This window comes from Engystomops pustulosus, chromosome 3, assembly GCF_040894005.1.
Source record: "Engystomops pustulosus chromosome 3, aEngPut4.maternal, whole genome shotgun sequence".
Classification (NCBI taxonomy): Eukaryota; Metazoa; Chordata; class Amphibia; order Anura; family Leptodactylidae; genus Engystomops; species Engystomops pustulosus.
In genome coordinates this window covers 210827111-210850583 of record NC_092413.1, presented here as the reverse complement: position 1 = coordinate 210850583, position 23473 = coordinate 210827111, and the positions used below count along the sequence as shown (strand labels likewise).

General features: G+C 44.0%; 1 protein-coding gene across 2 annotated transcripts in view; it reads left to right on the top strand.

Annotated features, from left to right (window-relative positions):
• Positions 1–22905, top strand: part of TDRD6 (tudor domain containing 6) — a 28531-nt gene extending 5626 nt beyond the window's left edge. For both annotated transcript variants that reach the window (XM_072143714.1, XM_072143713.1), the window contains exons 3-12: positions 1470–1544; positions 1803–1880; positions 6987–7070; positions 9042–12569; positions 14228–14347; positions 15206–15289; positions 15513–15608; positions 15866–15940; positions 21690–21791; positions 22477–22905. In XM_072143714.1, the coding sequence (XP_071999815.1) occupies positions 1470–1544; positions 1803–1880; positions 6987–7070; positions 9042–12569; positions 14228–14347; positions 15206–15289; positions 15513–15608; positions 15866–15940; positions 21690–21791; positions 22477–22577 (4343 nt within the window). In that variant the 3' untranslated portion in view covers positions 22578–22905. The remainder of the gene's footprint in view (positions 1–1469; positions 1545–1802; positions 1881–6986; positions 7071–9041; positions 12570–14227; positions 14348–15205; positions 15290–15512; positions 15609–15865; positions 15941–21689; positions 21792–22476) is intronic.
• The last annotated feature ends 568 nt before the right edge of the window (positions 22906–23473 follow it).

Sequence of the window (23473 nt, the reverse complement as noted above, 5' to 3'; positions counted from 1 at the left end):
GGTTTGGGGGTCTACTCAGATGAGGCAACAGTCCTTACCTAATGAGAACAAGTCAGGTGGTTCCACTGCCCAGGATGGCTGCCCACCCCGACGCGCGTTTCGGCTCGAAATGAGCCTTCGTCTGGGGGTGGCTCATTTCGAGTCGAAACTCGGGGAGGGATGCCACTTGAGCATTGAGTGGGGGATGCAGTATTACACATTTATAATTTATTGCTCCCCTTTTCCCTCAACGTGTTCCTTTCTGTTTGGTTTAATTGTCCTGTCTATCATAGCCTCACCCCGCCGTCACTTCTGCAGTACTGTCAGATGCCATTCTCATATAGATTTTCACATGTAAGGCCCAGTATTATGCTCTGTTATAATAGAGCAGTAACAGAACTAAAAATGGAAGGTGAATGGACAGACGTAGCAGAGATCACTGATGGAAATTTGCAGTAAGGCAACACACACACAACACACACACAACACACACACACTATTTATTCTTGGGCCCAGAGCTAGCTGTACAAGCATTGGCTAATTCGCGGCCCTATTGACAAACATTAACATTTAAATGGAGTCCTTGGTGTTTGAGAATCGAAGCTGCTTTCTTCCTAAAACAGCGCCCCCACTTGCCCATGGTTTGTGCTGGTATTGCAGCTGTACCTCATTACCTCATGCTACCCATGGTCAGGTGTGGCGCTGTTTTTGGAAGAAACCAGCCATGGTTTTCAAACCCTGGACCAGGGTTTTCATATGAGACACTTTTTTTTTTTTTTTTTTTTAAAGCATGGCCTCTCTACACACGCAAATTTGCTTTATCTTCACAGAATAAAAAAAAAAAAAATCTACCATCCAATTTCATCAAGATAAAACGGGAATACTTACTCATAGATCCAGGCAACGTGACTGTGACCGTTATCTTGTTATCCATGGCCTCCTTCTTTCTAAAATCTACTTTTGAAGTTATGGTAACTGGGAGTTGTTGTAGATTCACAGGTTGTTACACTGTGCAGGAGCACTTCTCCCGGCCACAATGTGAGACTGTGCAGGAGCACTTCCCCTCTCCCACTTTGTGAGATTACATCAGACAGAGGAATAGGGGGGCTTGCTGATGGGGAGGGTGTAACAGACTGTGAAGCTGCAGCATGGAGGGGCTCTGGTAACACCCCCATAGGACTTCTGGCTAATTAGCATGATTATAAAATTAGATTTTAAAAGGAAGGGGGCCATGGATAACAGGTATAAGAAGATTACTACAGTCACTGTGCCTGGATCTATGAGTAATGTCCCTGGTTTATCATGATGGTTTTTACTCCTGTTGGGGCTTTGCTACAGATTTTTCCATTTACAGCAAACAAGGAGAATTTGTATTCACAATCCATGGCTAAATACGGCAGAAAAGAGGATGGATATTTCCTGCCTGAAGATTGTATGTGTGCATGGGGCCTAAAAAATGGTAATAAATATTTTTATACTCTTTCTTCTAGGCTCATATGTGGAGAGCAGTGACACCGCAGGTGATGTGTTTCCAAATCCTACACTACAAGATCCAAGTGACCAAGGTAATTTATCATCTGTGTATACTCTGTTCTGTTCAATTCTTACGGAAAATACTGAAACATCTTTACCGAAACTCACTGACTACAACTTTATATTGGATTTATGGTAGTGTTGGGCTAGAATCACGAGTAGATGTGTAGTTGTCATCCCCAGCAATAGCCGTGATCTTCATGTCTGCTGTCTTTTATGTAGACAACCACCACAGGAAGATCTATGCACATAGTTACTTTTTACATTTTTGTGTTTTTTTTCCAAAATAGGTTTCACCATTGACTCTGGTCCCTCTGAAAATAGCACATTTCACCAGCCGCGTGACCTGGAGGCCACACAAGATCAAGGTTATTCATGATTTGATCATCTCTTGGGTGTAAAGCCATGCAGATTTATTGTGTTGGTTGTTACACGACACAAATATCTCTTTTATTCATTGAAGTCATGTTCATTTGTTTTCAATAAAAATATTTTTTTTTGTACATGGAAAGTAATATTACTGAGCTGTTGTAGAAATCCTGTCCGGCACAGATTACTAATCCGGAGTCTGGCAGATCATCACCTAACCAAACACTTTTGCATGGCTTGCATCCTGACTGGATGCGTGAGAACGGTATATTGTTATTAGGCGCACATTTCATAAAGTAATTCTCAATTTATGACATCGCAGCCTTCGATTGCCAATATTTGTGACATGCTCGTTTTATGTGTGTTATTCTTTGTCATATCCTGCTTTTCCCTCTATCTTCTCATTTTGATCCCTTTCACTGCTCTTAAATTCTCTCTTTCTTAATCACTTGCTGCGCTGCTTCTCTGCTACGTATCTGTCTGTTGCGCTGAACTTTCTGATTCTTGGGTCACCCCTATCTTGTGGAATGGCCCCTGTCTCTTATGGATTCTTGAGCCGTCTCTCTCTCTCTCTCTCTCTGTCTCTCTCTGTCTCTCTCTGTCTCTCTCTGTCTCTCTCTGTCTCTCTCTGTCTCTCTCTGTCTCTCTCTGTCTCTCTCTGTCTCTCTCTGTCTCTCTCTGTCTCTCTCTGTCTCTGTCTCTGTCTGTCTCTGTCTCTCTCTGTCTCTCTCTGTCTCTCTCTGTCTCTGTCTCTCTCTGTCTCTCTCTGTCTCTGTCTCTCTCTGTCTCTGTCTCTCTCTGTCTCTGTCTCCCCTGTGCTCCTTCCAGTGTTTTTACGGCAGGTCAGCAGCATCAGCCATAGTCTGGTCTGGGGGGCTCAGCAGCGTCAGCCGTAGTATGGGCGGGGGGAGGGCTGTTGCTGGCATTGGCCATAGTCTGGGATTGGCAGATCGTAGTGTCTACCATAGTCTGGTCTGGGGAGGTCGGTGCCATCAGCCATAGTCTGGTGGGGGAGGGGTGTCGTGGTCAGCCATAGTCTGGTGGGGGAGGGGTGTCGTGGTCAGCCATAGCCAGTATATATGAGTGATTTATCTGTATTACTGAAAATGTAATACTCCTCATTGGATATATAATACTCCTGAAAAATGGTGAAAAGAGTATTATTATTATTCTAGAAAAATGTTAGTGACCTCTGCGCCCCACAATTCATAGTATCGTAGTTTATACAGTTGAAAAAAGACACTTGTCCATCAAGTTCAACCAAGGAAGGGAAGGGATTGGATGTGGAAGAGATTTATGGGAAAAAATTCTATATAACATAACCATCAATGTTATTTGGTTGTAAAAAGGCATCTAGACCCTTCTTGAAGCTCTCTGCTGTCCCTGCTGTGACCAGCGCCTGAGGCCTCTGTCACCTTGTTTTCTCCAAACGGAGACAGTGCCCCCTCGTCATTTGATTAATCTGAAACAACTTACCACCATATTTTTTTGTATGGACCATTCATATATTTATATAAATGAATGATGTCCCCTCGTATTCGTCTCTTTTCCAGACTAAATAAATCTAGTTGTTTTAATCTTTCCTCATAACTGAGACCCTCCATACCCCGTGCCTAAAAACTTCCAATTTAGGAAAAAATTGTGATAACTGTATAAAGTTATGGCTGAGAAAATAGAAGAAGGCAAAACTAAAATGACTGCGCTTCTCTTAGTACAAAATTTTTTTGGTTCATAAAGCACTTTTAAAAACTTATCACAAGACAATTGTCCAGTGTGTACCTAAGGAGTGACTGTGTTGTCTCGGAGCTGGTGACTGAAGACTGGCTGTTATGTAGTCTCCCATACACTGCACACACAGAGTAGTGGAGGATCTTTCTCACTCACAATCATCGGCAGGATCATATACGATGTTCTAGAGAAGTAGAGATCTGAGAAGAAACCATTTGGGGTTAGATATAAACTGAGCCAAGAGATACAGGTACAAATATGTTGCTGAAGCTTGATTTTTTTTAATGCCAATTTAGGTAAGTTTCAGCATCCCCTATATATCCACTTTTTTAACAGGGTCATATAAAGGTATTGGGGCACATTTACTTACCCGTCCACTGAAGTTCATCGAAAGTGCATTGTTTGACGATCAAGCACTGTGCCGCGATTCGCTAAGATCGTGCACCCGATATCCTGCATGTGTCGCTTCCCCACTCAGGTCCGACAGAGTTCACCTACTTTTTAGTGGTGCATGTAAGTGCATTGTCTTGTGACACAATTTGAATGTTAAATCCCGCGCTCAGTCCGAATCAGTCTGTTAAATGGAAGCCAGTGCAGCTGCGCCAAAATCCGATTGCGTGCAACACAATCCCAGCGCAGACACCTGTTATACATGTCCAGGCCATGTAATCCCCGAAAACGGCGAACAGTTCAACAAAAGTGCGATCCGCGACCCTTAGTAAATAAGCCCCCTAAAGTGAAGCATTATATAGCACTGCCCTGCACTTATGGCAATAAGACAACTTGGTAAGATAGAATACTCACTGTAAGCTTCAGCAAGCTCTGTGTGTGCCTGTGTCCCCTACACAATCCTCTCTCTGTAGACTTCTGTGTAATCCAAAACTCTGTCAGCTAATACTACACATTCAGCAGAGATCTCAGGGTGAAGGGAGTAGGATAAAATGAGCCAAAGCAAGTGGAGGAGGGAGCACTTAGTGCTGAGAATTTACAATGTTTTTTCCATTCACTTGATTTATTTAAAGGGTTGTCCATGTATATAATTTTTCAGTGGCTGGGAGGCTTTAAAAGTAATAAAGATCATATACTTACCTCTCTCCGGGTTCCTATTTACAAGGAAAAATGAAGGTATTGCTGCAACTCCTGGGTGAACTACTTCTGGGTGTAGCAGAGCCCCGGTACAATTGAAATAAGGAGGATTTACAACTCTATCACCAATAGCCACAAAGCGAGTATACTTACTCATTTACCTCCTCCACCTGACTACGACTACAAGATTTCCAAACTCAGAATTTCTGAAAAATACAAGTCATTTTAATTAACATTTAATAAGTAGGAAGATGAACCACAAACCAAACTATAACCAATCCTTTCCTGTGCCTGATGAAGGGCGTCAGCTACTGTATTACTAGGAATCGGATCGCACACTTGCACGTAACATACTTGATACATTAATAAAGTTCTAACATTTTACACAATCCCTATCAACATTCTATTTCTGATCTTAAAGGGGTTGTATGTGTAAGTCTATGGATCCTCCACTTGGCAACCCCAATACATCACTGACTTGCCAGGAAAGTGATTGGTAGCTATTCATTTTAAGGATTGCGCCCCCAACCCATTGATCTCCGTATGTACCAATAAGAGCCTGAACCATAAACTGCATGACCAAAACTAGAAAACCTTCTGAAAACACCCGCACACCTGACCATGGGTTGTGTCTGCTATTTTTGCTTAATGTAATTGAGCTGCAGTACCACACTCAACCTGGAGGCTGGGGTGGCACTATTTTGGAAATAATTACCCTATTATTTACCCTCCTGATATATAACGCCACATACCTGATCCACCACTGTCTGTGTGTCTGCTACTACCTGGTGTGTGAGGTCCTAATAATTACATAGATAAAATACATAGAAACAGATACATAGAAATAGCCGTATTTTTAGTGTATGGTCACACCCGGAGGTCGCTGGATGAGACGCAGCCGTTTACTAGTAAAATGTACACTCATTTACATTTGGTTTGCGCTAAAACCACATCGGCTGCCACATGAGATCTGACTTTAACACCTCTGTAGACTGTAAGCTCTTGTGATCAGTGGCCTCATTCCTCTTGTATCACTTGACGAGCATGTTATTACTCTGTAGTGCTATTTGTACCCAAGGTTCTGTACAGCGCTGCGGAATATGATGGCGCTACGATGCGCCATGACTTGTTAGTCGGGACCTTGCTGTACTCGGATTTTAAAGTCTACCCAATAAAGAAGATTTCACCGCTGTCCCGGGCACATAAAATTATTTGTTATCTTTAGATGTTTAATAGAACAAAGTCTTGTAGATTTTTCATATTTTTTTAGTAGAATAGTTCAATTCTCAGGTCTTCACTTCTGTGCTTCTAGCTCTCTGCATACCCTGAAGGTGTAATCAGACCTATGTGTATGTTGTTAGTAGCAGCAGAACTGTGTAATACGGATTTATATACCAGGATTGTACTTTCTCCAATTGCACTGGGGTGTGTACTTGCACTGCTGTGCTCTTAGCTCTTTGCAGACAGTGTTTGGTTTTGTCCCTGGAGAGATGTATAATCATGCCTCTATGTGTGTTGTTAGTAGCAGCAGGACTGTGATATATGGATTTACGGTATATTCCAGGATTGTGGCTTCACCATGTGCACTGGGGGAATATCCTCACACTGCTGTACTCTCTGCAGCCAGTGCTCGGTATTGTCCCTGGAGGAATGTGAAATCATGTGTGTGTTGTTAGTAGCAGCAAGACTGTGATATACGGATTTAGATTGCAACATTGTAATGGGGGCGAGTCCTCACACTGCTGTGCTGTGATATCTTTGCATTGAGCTGCTCCACTGCCCTTCCCATCAGTGACTGCTGTAGTATACAACTTGATAGGGACTTTAAAGGCGTTTACTGATGTGGCCTCACATAGCCGTGCGTCACACCCAGCTACGATCCGGGAATATATATGCATTTTCACAGCTCTGCTGCTACTAAAATCGTGAAGGTGGTCCCAGATATTTTATTATTTCTTGACATTGATTCACATTTATCCTAATTTCACAATAACGTATGCTCGCCCGGCTGAGCATACAGCTGCGTGCTTGGGAGACATGGTGCCCGGCCTTGAAGTACGGGAAAAGATTGAGAATGCTCTTTTGTTCCCAACGACTGTGCGCCATGGTGACCCGTGTGTGCTCACCGTACCGCGATCGGGTGCCATAGGCTTCTATGGGGACGTATATCCGTCCAGCTATACGTGCCCACAACATCGGTGTAAAAGAGGCCTTGCGTGACTGACCGTTTAGCAAGTTAACGTGTCCTTAAGAACACACAATCTCACACACATCGTCTGTGTTTCTTGCAGAGCCGACAACAGAAAGTGAAGGAACAGAAGAAGTTATTATCCCCGGAGCTGAGACTGAAGAAGAGTATGAGGATTGCACAGAAGGTCAGTTATATCCCAAGACATCCCCGTTTTCATTTCTACCATTTTTTGGGACTGTAATGACCTTTTTGATTACTAATTATTTTTTAAAGTGTGGTTAAAAAAAAAAAAAAAGGATCTATTCAGTCACGGAGTTCCCCACTGAGAATATCCATGGATATTTTCAAAATTTTAAACAAGACTGTTGGGATAGAGCGCTACCGAGCAGTTTATGGTTTTATTTGTTAATTTTTGTATCGGTTTATGGGTAGATGCACACAGCCATATGCCCGCCTCGCTGTGGCCGGAGGGGGAGGCGCATGCGGCTGTGTGTATGTACCCTTAAACCGATACAAAAATTAACAAATAAAACCATAAACTGCTCGGTAGTGCTCTATCCCAAAAGTTTGAGCGCTGTGAAGGAGGTGACCCCATCCATAGAGAAAAGCAGAGCACGGCCGCACGCACGGGAAAAGATAAAGCATGCATCCAGTATCGCCGCCATTACCGTCTATGGGGGCGTATATGTGGCCGTATATACATCCCCAAAGTTGGCCGTATAAATGTACCCATAGGGGAAGGGGGTTCATTTGAAGTCTTAGCTTTTTTCATTATTTTTTTTTAACTTATTTATTTTTCAGTAATTTTAGGGCAGAGGTCCCCATACTTTTTACATAGGGGGCCGTTCACTGTCCCTTTCAGACCGTTGGAGGGCCGGACTAAAGTTTAAAAATAAATAGCGGTACATACAGGTCCCCCCTCAACTATTTTATATATTGGCCCAATGAATTGGGTCAATTAATTATTAAATATACTGGGACCCCTGTCAATTATTGAATATGCTGCCCCCCCTTTAATTACTATACTGCCCCTCATAATTAATTATTTCCTATGCCCCCCCACCATTAATTATTTCCTATGCTGCCCCTCATAATTATTTTCTATGCATCCCCTCCACCATTATTTCCTATGCTGCCGTTTTTAGAACAAAAAACTCGTACTGACCTCAGTCTCCCGCCGCGCGGAAGGGGCTGCGTCATCATGCGGCTGCGCAGCCTAGTTCACGGAGCGATGGTTGTCTTCCGGCCACATGGCTTCAGTGATAGTGCTTAAGTGGCCTTTTCCGGAACTATACTGTGACGGGCAGGAACTTCCTGTCCGGACGGAGGCCCCTGCCTGACTGTCGAAGGCCGAGAGGGCCCGGCCAGATAGAAGCAGGACATAGTTTGGGGACCCCTGCCCTAGGGTAACTGAACCATGGGGGGGTTTGATTGCTCCTACCATATACTGCAATACTTATGGCCCCGCAGAGTTACAGAGACTCCAGGCTGTCATGCCAACGGGTCATCTGCTCCCCATTGACTTACCAGCATTCAAATGGTTGACACCTGCAATCAGTTCCAGCACCCACCATGGATGTTTGCAGTAGGTGCAAACACCCTCCATGTATAAAAAGGGATGTGCCCTTGAGCCCTCTTCATGCCTCCTTAACGACCATTTTTTCTTCTGACCTGTGAGACTCTAAATTGCTAGGATAAATTTATTAATTGCGTGTCTTTTTCTCTATAGAGTTCACAGATAAATGATAAAAGTTTTGTTCTTAACAGTCTTGGTAAAATTGAATAAACCTTTAGTATAGTATGCAGGGTGCCAATCCTTCACCCTGCCCCAAGTTCAGCTACAGAGGGTGCATGTACTTCTGCAGAATAGAAGCTCTGCCTCCCTGCAGCTCCTTCTACATTCTGCCTGCAGGGGGCAGCACTTCAAATGCCTCAAATCTTCAAATCTCCTGAGCTGTGGAACCCTTTAATATTGCATCAGGAATTGTCTCTCATGGCCTGAGGCCACTCATTAGACAAATCAAGTCCTTTTTTTTATTATTAGCTTTTCCAGTGAAAACCATTTAGTCCCAGTGTAATTGTATATATCTTTCTCTTGTATACCAAAGACAAGAACCTTTTGCAGACATTGAAGTTTTGTATATATTTTTTCCAGATGGGGCAGAGCCAGAAAATGGAGGTGATGATGTTCCTACTAAAGACTATGAGAAAATTGAAGACCACCTAACTATTGCTGATGATGATGTTGTATATCACCAGAGCGATTATGGAATGGAGGAGGCAGCATTTAGTAAAGTCATTGTAACAAGTGAAGAGCTGAAGGAATCCACCATGGAAAGTGAAGCTGTAGAGACCAGAAGATTCATAGCGCATGATGTCCTAGATGAAGCAGGAGAGACTGCCGGCCTTAGAATGACCATAGAAGAAGAAATACTTGGAATTATAGATGGAATGATATCATCAGTGATCAGAGAAGATGGCGGCAACTTTGAAAACATAGTCACAGGTGAAGATTTTGCGGGAACAGATAGAGTGGTGGCTATCCTTAATGATGAGGAGATTGAGGCATCCATGACTAGGGAAGATATTGTAGAAGAAAATCTTGTAGATCGCAAGGCGTCTGCAGAGCTTCTAGATACTAATCCAGAAGAAGTTTTGATTTTACAAGACAAAGCCATCGAAGAAGATGCTGAATGTTATGGAGGGCCAGACACATGGGAAGACTATGTGGAAAGTGAAGACCTTCTGACCATCGACGATATTGTAACACTGCCCCAGAGTAATGATGAGAGAGAGGAAGCTGCACTAAGTGAAGTAATTGTAACAAGTAAATATCTAAATGAAATCATGAATGTTCTAGAATGTGAAGATACAGAAATCAGAAGCTACACAGAACACGATGACCGAGACAAAGCTGGGGAGGCTGCCCCCGCTACAGTCACCGGAGAAGACGAAACTGTTCGTTTTGTGAATGAAATTATACAATCAGTGATCAGAGAAAATTACCACAAAGGAGAAGACCTAGTCGTCGAGGAAGATGTCGAAGGAACTAATGCAGAGGTAGATGTTGTAGTAGATGAGGAGAACGAGGAAGCGATGACTAGTGAAGATCTTGCTGGAGAAGATGATGCTGTAGATAGTAAGTTACCTGCAGAGCTTTTAGATCGTAATCCAGAAGATGCTTTGATTTTACAAGATAAAGCTGCCGAAGAAGATGAAGAACGTTATGGTGGGCAAGACGCATGTGAAGAGTTGACTAGAGTAGACTATGAGGAAACTGAAGACCTTCTGACCCAACACGACGTCTTAATAAGTAAAGAAACTCCCCAGAGCAACGATGAGTTAGAGGACGCTGCATTACGTAAAGTTCTCAGAGACGATGGCGACAAGAAAGAAGACCTAATGACAGAAGATGATGTCGAAGGAACTAATGCAGTGGTAGATGTTGTAGTAGATGAGGAGAATGTGGAAGCAATGACTAGTGAAGATCTTGCAGAAGAAGATGCTGTAGATAGTAAGTTACCTGCAGAGCTTTTAGATAGTAATCCAGAAGATGCTTTGATTTTACAAGATACAGCGGCCAAAGAAGATGAAGAACGTTATGGTGGGCAAGATACATGTGAAGAGCTTGACGAAAGTGAAGACCTGCTGATTACACTATCAATGATCAGAGAAGATGACGACACGAGAGAAGACAAAGTCACAGATGTTGACGTCAAAGGAACTAACGCAGTGGTAGATGTTGTAGTGCCTGAGGAAAGCGAGTCAACCGTAACCAGGGCAGATGTTATTGAAGAAAATGTTGTAGATAGTAAAGTATCTGCAGTGCTCCTCGATATGAGTCCGAAAGATGTTTTGATTTTACAAGAAGATGATGTGGAACATTATGGAGCGCTGGATACATGTCAACAGTTGACTAGTGAAGACTACGAGAGAAGTGAAGCCGTTCTGACCACCCATGATGTTTTAAAAAGTGAAGAAACGCCCTGGAGCAAGTTAGAGGAGGCTGCATTAAGTAAAGTAATTGTAACTAGTGAAGATCTGGAGGCATTTGGAAATTTTCTAGATAAAGAAGCTACAGAAATCAGAAGCTTTGTAGCAAGTGATAACCTAGACAAAGCTGGAGAGAAGGCTCCCACCACAGAGACCCAAGAAGACAAAACAAGAGAAATTTTAAGTTTTGTGAATGAGACTACACCTACTTTGATCAGTTTCGGTGACTACGAAGGAGAAGACATAGTCACAGATGAAGATTTTAAAAGAACAAATGCAGTAAGGGATGTTGTAGTCGAAGAGGAAAGCGAGGCAGCCATGACTAGTGAAGATGTTTTTGAAGAATATCTTGTAGATAGTAAAGTATCTACAGAGCTTCTAGTTATTAATCCAGAAAATGTTTTGATTTTACAAGATAAATCTATTGAAGAAGAGGAAGAACGTTATGGAGGGCTAGATAGTAGTGAAGAGTTGACTATAGAAGTCTATGAGGAAAATGAAGACCTTCTGGTCCAACACGACATCTTAATAAGTGAAGAAACACCCCAGACCAATGATGAGTTGGAGGACGCTGCATTACGTAAAGTTCTTGTAACTGGTACAGATCTAAATGAATTTGGAAATGTTCTAGATAGTGAACCTTCAGAAATAAGAAGCTATACAGATCCTGATGGATTAGACGGAGCTGGAGATGCTGCTCCCACCACAGGGAACCAAGAAGACAGAACAAGACAAACTGATAGTTTTGAGAATGAAGATAATACATCAGTGATCAGAGAAGATGACGACAAGAGAGAAGACCTAGTCACGGAGGAAGATGTTGAAGGAACTAATGTAGTGGCAGATGTTGTAGTGGTTGCGGAAAGCGAGCCAGCCTTGACTAGTAAAGAAGAAGATGTTGTAGATAGCGATGTTTCTGCAGTCCTTCAAGATCTTAATCCAGAAGATGTTTTGATGTTACAAGTTATTGAAGAAGATGTGGAAGGTTATGGTGAATTAGTTGAATGTGAAGTTGTGACTCGTGAAGATGATATTGCTCCGGGTTTAGGTGTTGAAGACATTCTAGCAATGGAAGACCCTCCGGAAAGTCAAGCAGAGAGCAGAAGTGAAGAGGGTCTAGATAGTGAAGATTACCTCCACAAGATACATGTTGAAGACTTTAGCGGATATGAAGAGATGATATCTTATGAAGTATCTACTGAGCATTCAGGGTTTACAACTAGTAAAGACTTTATGCAAACTGAAGAAGATTTAACCAGCTGTGAGTATGGAGGGGTGATAGATAGAGAAATGGAAGAAGTAATGTATGAGGATGAAGAAGTTGTATCCAGAGAAGAAGTCCTTGCAGAAGCTAGTCTAAGTTACGAGGAGCTGGAGGCCACCATCGTAGAAAGTCCGTCCATTGACCTGAGTCAGAATTTTGAAGTATGTGCAGGTGTCGGTCCGGTAGTTGACCTTGAACACGAGGACAATATGATATATGAAGGAGTTGAAATGGATGAAGAGCTCGGAGAATGTAAGACCCATGAAGACCATGCAACTGGAGAAGACCTAGGAACCGGAGCTGCAGTTTTCGAAGACCTTTTTTTCGAATGTCTGTCCACAGAAAACATCACGGATCATGAAGAGACGGAAATTGTTGAAAGCAGCCAAGAAGTTGCGGACTGTGGCAGCGATGTCGGTGACCTTGGTGAGTGATGTCCAAGGTGCTGATATTATAGACACAAGACGAGAAACTACAAGGTGTATGGAAGATGTAAAAGTTTTTTTTTTTACTATCTATCCACAATTTAGTGGATAAATGTCTTATTGTCCGCCTCCCCAGTGTGACTACTACTACATGTAAGACCACTACAGTCTTCCATGTAAAGAGTGAGGAGGCTGCAGCAAATGGGTGGGGGTGGGGTAGCAGTAGTTTTTGGCATCACACACATAAATTCTGAGAAAAAATGGCATTTTCTGTATTAGACACAAAATTTACAGAACCGTTCAGCTCCAACTCAGCTTAGATCATCCTATATGAATGTTCTGCACTTTAATGGTGTAATAGTTTAGCAGCCATCTCATGGAGGTCTCTATAACTTGAATATAACTCTTTACCTGAGTAACTGCGCTTACTATTAGACGCACCCCAGATTTAGTCATTAAAAAAAAAAGTAAAATACATTTGAAACCATTTAAAAATTCCTTGGTGGTCTCATATACATACTCAGGAATGCTGCATATACACACACACACAGTGCTGCTACAGCTATGAACTTATTGCAGAACATGAATAGGACCTTTATTCACTCATACATAAAGCACTGCTACAGTCATACTTTCACACACACAGCTCGACTGCATCCATCCTCACACACACAGCTCGGCTGCATCCATCCTCGCACACACAGCTTTGCAACATCCATTCTCTCGCGCTCACACAGCTCTTCTGCATCCATCCTCTCGCACACACGGCTCTGCTGCATCCATCTTCGCACACATGGCTCTTCTGCATCCATCTTCGCACACATGGCTCTTCTGCATCCATCCTCTCGCACACACAGCTCTGCTGCATCCACCTGCTGCATCCATCTTCGCGTACGCTGCTCTGCTGCATCCATCTTTGCGTACGCTGCTCTGCTGCATCCATCTTCGCGTACGCTGCTCTGCCGCATCCGTCCTCTCGCGTACGCTGCTCTGCCGCATCCGTCCTCTCGCGTACGCTGCTCTGCCGCATCCGTCCTCTCGCGTACGCTGCTCTGCCGCATCCGTCCTCTCGCGTGCGCTGCTCTGCCGCATCCGTCCTCTCGCGTACGCTGCTCTGCCGCATCCGTCCTCTCGCGTACGCTGCTCTGCCGCATCCGTCCTCTCGCGTGCGCTGCTCTGCCGCATCCGTCCTCTCGCGTGCGCTGCTCTGCCGCATCCGTCCTCTCGCGTGCGCTGCTCTGCCGCATCCGTCCTCTCGCGTGCGCTGCTCTGCCGCATCCGTCCTCTCGCACACTGAACACTACTACATACCTAGTCCCATGGTCAGTACAGCTTTTCCTCCCAACCTCTGGCTCTGTCCTGACCAGCAGCATGGATGGGTCCCAGGACCTTACAGTGATCAGTCACATGGTTCTGACATCTCTATGGGTCCAGTAGTTCTTATACCAGGACTGGGTCAGGAGGCTCTGGCAGTGCTGGATTTATAAGACACAGGCACTTACTAGCAAGAGCTTTTCTTATTTATTATATGACTTTTCTGCTTCATGCCTTCTCCGAGCTATAGACGAGGGAGCAGGACACCTGTGTCATCCCAATAGCCCCATGAATCCTTCTGACTATTGAGTCTGCCTCATTCTGGTGAATGATTTTGTTCTGCAGGTAACCAGCCAGACAGCTTCATCGTGTACAGAGAGTGCCCAACCTTAATCGCCAGCACAGACTCTGTATACGAGAGCGAAATTAACGAACCGCTCGACGAGACGGACAGCGACTGCGGAGGTAAATTGTATCAAACCTGCACAATTTCTCGTGATCTGTTTAGACTCCGAGGTTCATCTAAGTAACTCATGTATCTGCTTCATCTCTGTAGTCTCTATGCAGTTTCAGTAACACTTTTTGTGGTATCCCATCAATATGTTATATAGAATGAAGGTTACTTGCGTAGTTGCTGTATTATTTTGTATCTATACTTAAAGGAAACCTACCATTTGTTTTTATGCATTATGAAGCAAACAAACATACCATTGTAGCTGTAGCTACAATGATGCAGAAACATATCTTGTTTAATCCCTGAGCTGAGTGGTTTTGCTCAAAAAACAATTATAAAATACAAGACCTTGGGAAAGCTGGGTGCATACTATGTTCCATGCATAAAAGAGCTGCCTGAAATGTCCAGACAGGACTAATCAACCTGAGCTGGATGACTCGTACACAGCAGCTGGGGGATGGTGCAGTGATTGATTACTTCTACCTGTCAGGGACAACACAGTGATAACGTATTTTTGGCTTATGCTGGGCAGGAGGAGTGTATAATTAGGGTAAGGAGAAGCGCCGGGGCAGCCACAGGAGCAAAAGTCTCATTATCTTAATTTCATAATTGATTTTTCAGCAAACCCATGCATTAAACAAGATATGTTTCTGCATCAGTGTGGCTCCAGCATTCTCAAGGTATGTTTGCTTCATAAAGCATGAAAGCAAATGGTAGATTTCCTTTAACTCCATGGTGACAGACTACTTACAAACCCTGTGTAGTCGGGTCCTGCATTCATGTGGTCTCTTCAGTTGTCTGTAGATGTGCAGACAGCCACCATATATCCACTGTATATAATATAATTTCTTCTTCTCTTCTGGTGTCAGGTCTAGCAGGCGGCAATGATGATCTGCTATGGAGTTTCTTTTGTGGGACCACGTCTGCGGTCCAAGATACTGCAGAGACTGAAGGTAAGGATCCCCCTTCTGTTATTAAAGGGATTCACAGCATCTTTGGCTACAGCTCCCATTACATGACCAAAGATCAGGGGATAAGTGTCCGACTGCTGGAAGTCCCCTTGAAGTCAGTGGAGAACAGAACTAAAACTTGTCCTGTGCTCCATTGGGATTCCGGCACTAGGAATTGCTTCTCTCCCAAATTACATGTCACTAATGGAGTCCATGTTCTCCACAGACGCTGATGAGTGCGCTGACCGCACTTTATACGAAAATCCAAGCCAAACTGATTGTGCTGCAGAAGCCGCTGATTTAGGCGACACCCAATGTCAAGGTGAGTGTGACCTACAACCGTGTCCAGCTCTTTCATTGCAACGCAGTGTAATTAAAATACAAAACTTTCCAAAAATTGAGTTTGTTACAATTGTTCTATTGCTTCCATGGTGACAGACTGCTTAAAGACCCTGTGTAGTCAGATCCTGCAGTCTGTTATCTATCCACCACCTCTCAGGCTGTCTGAATCTGGCGGGGGGGGGGGGGGGAGTAGAAGATGAGATTAGAACATGATTTCTTCTCCTCTCACTATATCAGGTGCAGCAAGCGACACTGATGATCTGCTATGGAGAGACTTCTATGAGAGCCTCCAAGATAATCCCGAGCCTGAAGGTAAGGACCCCTCCCCCCCTACCATCTATATTAGGATGGGGCTTCATGGTAACTTTGCCTAACAAGGATTACAGTCTCGCTCTGCGACTCTTCCAGTAGTATAAGCAAGTCCAGAACTAGAACCTTTAGTAGTGAAAAAAAAAGTGCCACTCGATTTAGATCCACTCGGATAGGGTTGAAAAAAGACACTTGTCCATCAAGTTCAACCAAGGAAGGGAAGGGATTGGATGAGGAAGGGATTTAGGGGAAACAATCCTATATAGCATAACAATCAATGTTATTTAGGTGTAAAAAGGCATCTAGACCCTTCTTGAAGCACTCTGCTGCCCCTGCTGTGACCAGCGCCTGAGCTCTCTGCTGTCCCTGCTGTAACCAGCGCCTGAGCTCTCTGCTGTCCCTGCTGTGACCAGCGCCTGAGCTCTCTGCTGTCCCTGCTGTGACCAGCGCCTGAGCTCTCTGCTGTCCCTGCTGTGACCAGCGCCTGAGCTCTCTGCTGTCCCTGCTGTGACCAGCGCCTGAGCTCTCTGCTGTCCCTGCTGTGACCAGCGCCTGAGCTCTCTGCTGTCCCTGCTGTGACCAGCGCCTGAGCTCTCTGCTGTCCCTGCTGTGACCAGCGCCTGAGCTCTCTGCTGTCCCTGCTGTGACCAGCGCCTGAGCTCTCTGCTGTCCCTGCTGTGACCAGCGCCTGAGCTCTCTGCTGTCCCTGCTGTGACCAGCGCCTGAGCTCTCTGCTGTCCCTGCTGTGACCAGCGCCTGAGGCAGGCTATTCCACAGATTGACAGTTCTCATAGTAAAAAATCCCTGTCACCTCCGGTGATTAAACCTTGATTTCTCCAGACGGAGACAGCGCCCCCAAATATAAGAGAATGACATAGCAACGCGTCGTAATGAAAAGTCACAGAGCGATATACATGATCTTTAGTCGCATCATTGGGAGATGCGGTCAGAGTCGCCAGGTACCTCCAATCCTAAGAAAACTAAGTTGGAGAAAATTACAAGAATGAATGTAATTAGTTTGGGTCAGCTCCGTATCTTGGTATTGGGCCTATGATGAGGTTTCCGTGGACACTTTTGGAAATTGGAGAATGTTCTATAGTCGATTATTATCAAATTGGTGGGTGCTCATCTCCCGGAAACCTCTTTGTCCACCTAACTTAAGGGGCACGGTACTTACCTCTTTGTTTTACAAAGTAAATTAAAGACGTGCACTCACTGACTAAAACCCCAAGCCCTTTTATTTATGCCACGCAAGACATTGGAGCACTCCAGACACACAATGAAGGGAGCGACGGCCCGTTTTATGCTGGAACTGGACTGGACTGTGGAGGCAGATCAGGATAATGAGGCTACCACAATTCTTTTATGTTACTTACATCTTGTACGTCAGAAACCAGTTGTTTTATAGTGGCTGGAACTTGGTATTGCAGCTTAGTCCATGGGGACTGAGTCGCAGCGAGCTGTAATACCAGACCCAGCCACTACTAGGAGTACAGCAGTAGCTGGTAAACTATGAGGGGCATGAATCTTTATTTTGTTCTGTTTTTCTCTCTTCCTTTTGCTAGTTTTTTATTTTTTGGGACTTTTTAGGTGCATTTTTGCGACTATGCCAGGGTCTTTAGAAGTTAGCCAGTGGTTCTGTCTGTTGCAGTGTTCCTGGATGTATCTTTCCAACACAGATGTTTTCTTTGTTCTGCGACTTTTCGGAAAGCAAATTAGAAACTTTTTAGGTGCAAGACTACGTTACAACTGACCCCATGCTTAGTTCCATACATGCACCTAAAAAGTTGCAAATACCGTATATACTCGAGTATAAGCTGACCCAAGTATAAGCCGAGGCCCCTAATTTTACCACAAAAACCTGGTAAAACCTATATATATATTTTTTTTTTACGCGAGTATAAGCAGAGTTTGGGTTTTCAGCACATTTTTTTTTTTTTTTTTGCTGAAAAACTAGGCTTATACTCGAGCAGAGATCGCGATAACGCCTCTACAAGCGTCTATGACGCATGCAGAGGCTGATTTACTCTAAAAAAAAAACCACCAAGCGTATAAATCCGCTTGGCAATGTAATTGTGTTACCGCTGTGTGGCTCTCGGCAGTGGTGATGTGCAGCTGCCGCCTGCTAGTGTGTAAGGAACAGAGCGGAGAGCGGAGCTCAGACAGAGAGCAGTCACGTGTACACTGCCCCACTACACTGCAGAGATGTATCTGCTCCTCCCCCGCAGAAGAGGAGCTCAGGCCACGCCCCCTCAGCACGGAGCAGTCACTGTCTTCTCCAAGCTGCTCTGTGTCTGTGTGATATTGCATATAGGGAGCAGCAGGGGAATCACATTACACTGAGGGTCGGGGCAAGGCACAAGCAGGAGGACAGGACATGTGACCACTACTGGGGGTCCCTGCTCCTCCTCCCCTCCTGACCCGTCTCTCTAGTTCTAATATATACAGCTGCACATGCGCACTAGCAGACTTGGCAGAGTCTGAGAGAAAGAGTGGAGGAGCGTTTGATTCTAAAGGTGTTAGTTGTCATTTGGTGTGGTGGTCCAGTGCCTGGTGTGGTGGTCCAGTGCCTGGTGTGGTGGTCCTGTGCCTGCTGTGGGGGTCCTGTGCCTACTGTGGTGTTCTCACAGGTTTGTGTGACTGACCTATTCCCAGGGAGTTCAATTGATTAATAGTGAATACCTGAGCCTGACATTAGATGTATTCAATAAAGTACAAAATAGTTATAATTGATATTCCATGCATAGGTGGACTACATGGGACACAGGAGGTGACCGTGATCTTACAATGTTCACAAGAGCTTACAATCTATGAGGGGGAGGGTGCAAGAGGTGACAGTGCTTGTACAATGGTCCCCAGAGCTTACAATCTATGAGAAGGAGGAGGGGACACAGGAGATGACAGTCCTTGTACAATGGTCACAAGAGCTTACAATCTATGAGAAGGAGGGGACACAGGAGGTGACAGTGCTTGTACAATGGTCCCCAGAGCTTACAATCTATGAGAACAAGGAGGGGACACAGGAGATGACAGTCCTTGTACAATGGTCACAAGAGCTTACAATCTATGAGAAGGAGGGGACACAGGAGGTGACAGTGCTTGTACAATGGTCACAAGAGCTTACAATCTATGAGAAGGAGGGGACACAGGAGGTGACAGTGCTTGTACAATGGTCACAAGAGCTTACAATCTATGAGAAGGAGGGGACACAGGAGGTGACAGTGCTTGTACAATGGTCACAGGAGCTTACAATCTATGAGGAGGGGACACAGGAGGTGACAGTGCTTGTACGATGGTCACAGGAGCTTACAATCTATGAGGAGGATGGCACAGGAGGTGATAATGCTTATACAATGGTCACAAGAGCTTACAATCTAGGAGATGGTAAAGGGAGAATGGAGGTGACAATGCTTGTACAATGGTCACAAGAGCTTACAATCTATGAGGAGGGGACACAGGAGGTGACAGTGCTTGTACAATGGTCACAGGAGCTTACAATCTATGAGGAGGGGACACAGGAGGTGACAGTGCTTGTACAATGGTCACAGGAGCTTACAATCTATGAGGAGGATGGCACAGGAGGTGATAATGCTTATACAATGGTCACAAGAGCTTACAATCTAGGAGATGGTAAAGGGAGAATGGAGGTGACAATGCTTGTACAATGGTCACAAGAGCTTACAATCTATAAGAAGGAGGGGACACAGGAGGTGACAGTCCTTATACAATGGTCACAAGAGCTTACAATCTATGAGAAGGAGGGGACATAGGAGGTGACAGTCCTTATACAATGGTCACAAGAGCTTACAATCTATGAGGAAGAGACACAGAGGGTGACAGTGCTTGTACAATGATCCAGGCATTTCAAGTAAGGGATAATTAACCGGTTAAGGACCGGGCCCTTTCCTGTTTTTTCATGTCCATTTTTCACTCCCCACCTTCAAAAATCTATAACTTTTTTATTTTTACACGTAAAGAGCTGTGTGATGTCTTATTTTCTGCGTAACGAATTGCACTTCGTAGTGATGGTATTAAATATTCCATGCCATGTACTCGGAAGCGGGAAAAAAATTCCAAATGCAATGAAAATGGTGAAAAAACGCATTTGCGCCATTTTCTTGTGGGCTTGGATATTACGTCTTTCATTGAGCGCCCCAAATGACATGTCTACTTTATTCTTTGGGTCGGTACAATTAAGGGGATACCAAATTTGTATAGGTTTTATAATGTTTTCATACATTTACAAAAATTAAAACCTCCTGTACAAAAATAATTTTTTTGATTTTTGCCAACTTCTGGCGCTAATAACTTTTTTATACTATGGTGTACGGAGCTGTGGGTAGTGTCATTTTTTGCGAAATTTGATAATATGTTCAATGATATCATTTTTAGGACTGTACGACCTTTTGATCACTTTTTATAGATTTTTTTAGATTTTTCAAAATGGCAAAAAAGTGCCATTTTCGACTTTGAGCGCTTTTTTCCGTTACGGGGTTAAACGCATTGAAAAACCGTTATCATATTTTGATAGATCGGGCATTTTCGGACGCGTCGATACCTGATGTGTTTATGATTTTTACTGTTTATTTATATTTATGTCAGTTCTAGGGAAAGGGGGGTGATTTGAAATTTTAGGTTTTTTTATTATAATTTTTTTTTTTTTAACTTTTTTTAATTTTTATTTATGCTATTTTTCAGACTCCCTAGGGTACTTTAACCCTAGGTTGTCTGATCGATCCTATCATATACTGCCACACTACAGTATGGCAGTATATGGGGATTTTCTTCCTCATTCATTACAATTCATTACAATGTGCTATCAGCAGCACCGATCGCGGATGTTACCGGTAAGCCTTTGCTGCAATATGCAGCAAAGACTTACCGGCTATGGAGAGGGCTCAGCCCGTGAGCCCTCTCCATGCAGCGCGACGCGACCGCCGCCGTGAATACACGGCGGGCGGTCGTGAACCGGTTAAATAAATACCCCAAAGACCCCAATGTTTTCATATTGTATTGAAACTCATTCTATTGAACAAAATCCTCCCTGAACCAAAACACTTGTGCTCAGTAAGTAGCAACTTTATCGCGGCCAAATACATCTCGCTAGTTAGTGAACGCAAGTGCGATGGTCAGAAGGCTTATGTTTTTGGGAAGGCCTATTTACTTTAGTAAAAAATAAACAGTGTAAAAAAAAAGTGTTATTCCCTCAACACCCCAAAAAATAAATGAAATAAATTTAGAGGTGCAGCCTCAGCCTGCTCAGTGTGGGGAGGTAGGGGGTTTGCGGCTGGCTATTAACAAGTATACGACTAAGAGTTATATATTTGTATTACTGAAAATTCCATACTCTTCCTCGGCTAAAAATACTCCTCAAAAATGGTGAGAGGAGTATTATTACCCTTCTGGAAAAATGTTAGTGCGACCTCTGTACTCGAGTATATATGGTAATCAAAAAAACGTGCAGATCAGAGTAAGATAGAAAAATCGGCAAATTTAGAAAGATACAAAGCGCTGCTAAAGTCTCCCGACTTAGGCCGACTTTAAGAGGTCGCAAAGGAAAACAAATGATACATGTGCCCCAGTTAGTATGTGGAGGCCTTAGTCAGACATATAGGGGGGCATTTACTTACCGAAAGTTTTCGGAAAGTACCCCGAAAGTGTATTGTCCGACGATAATGCCCTCTGCAGCAATTCGCAGTCGTGTGCATGAGGCCGCTGGAGCAGCACATAATGGACTATGTCTCGTCTGCAGATGTTGATGATGAGTGCGGTGACTTTGCTTTACATGAGAATCCAAGCCAAACCGATGATTTTGAGACTGAAGCTACTGATGTAGGGGACACCCAGTGTCACGGTGAGTATTATCATAATAATAATAATCATTCTTTATATAGCGCACACAGATTACACAGCGCTGCACAGAGTTTGCCACATCAGTCCCTGTCCCCAATGGGGCTCACAATCTAATCAGCCTACCTGTATGTTTTTGAGGGTGGGAGGCAACCAGAGGACCCGTAGAAAACCCACGCAAACAAGGAGAGAACATACAAACTCTGCAGATGTTGACCCTGAGACTTGAACCCAGGACCCCAGCGCTGCAAGGTTTTAATGCTAATCTCCGAGCCACCGTGCTGCCCTTATACAGGGGTCTTGTAAAGTTGGGGAATAACTCCTATGATATAAGTAAGGGGCGCCATATAGGTTATAAACTTTATAAGTTGCTAGTAATGGGAAGCCTCTGAATGGGGCGAATCATGAGCGAATAAACATGTTATCCCAGGGTATCGATGCCAGGATGTTTGTTAAGCTTCTAGTCTTCTTTCCTTCAGGGTCTGTGTTTTTTCTTACCATTTTATCACACTGTGTAATGAAAAAAAAAAATGGCTACTTTTCATATAATCTTGACTGTAGCATTCTACAGCACCTATACAGATTTGTGTGTCTCCATGGCGACAGACTACATACAAACCGTTTGTTGTCAGTCACTAGAATGACATGCTTCAGTCATGTTATTACTATGGATTTTTTTTTTATTGCAGCTCCTGACACTGAGGGCGATGTCTCAAGCTCATGGCATACAGAGCGATCTCCTTCCGAAGAGAGTGGCCCGAGAGGGGAAGAGACTACCCCAGAGCCATGATGGCCACTAGCACCCTCTGCCTATAGCAGCTCGTTCACCGATTCAGCACTTATATTGTTTCTATAGTATAACTGATAGTTTATGGGTTGGATGATTCTGACTGATGTTCAGTTTTCAAGCATTTTGCACATTTCTTTCAGTTTTTGGTTAGATTATATTGCTTATTATCCAGTCAATTTAACTATTGTCACTTTGGAGAGGAACTTGGCCTCCTCCTCAATCAGCAGTGACCGGACTGGATGACTGCAGATCGCATGCCTTAAAGACAGAGACAATTTGAGGCTTTGTACATTTTCGTTTGTATGTAATAAAAGAATATTTCAGTAAAGTTGTGGTCAGTATTTTCTCTGTATATATTAAATACTGTGTACTAAGGGGGCCAAATGTAAGTGTAGTATATAGATGAAGTGTCAGCTCTCCTCCTGTGTGGTGGAGTATATAGAGGATGTGTTGGCTCTCCTCCTGTGTGGTGTAGTATATAGAGGATGTGTCGGCTCTCATCTTCCTCCTCCTGTGTGGTGTAGTATATAGAGGATGTGTCGGCTCTCATCTTCCTCCTCCTGTGTGGTGGAGTATATAGAGGATGTGTCGGCTCTCATCTTCCTCCTCCTGTGTGGTGTAGTATATAGAGGATGTGTCGGCTCTCCTCCTCCTGTGTGGTGTAGTATATAGAGGATGTGTCAGCTCTCCTCCTCCTGTGTGGTGTAGTATATAGATGAAGTGTCAGCTCTCCTCCTGTGTGGTGTAGTATATAGGAGAGGTGTCGGCTCTCCTCCTCCTGTGTGGTGTAGCATATAGAGGATGTGTCGGCTCTCCTCCTCCTGTGTGGTGTAGTATATAGAGGATGTGTCGGCTCTCCTCCTCCTCCTGTGTGGTGTAGTATATAGAGGATGTGT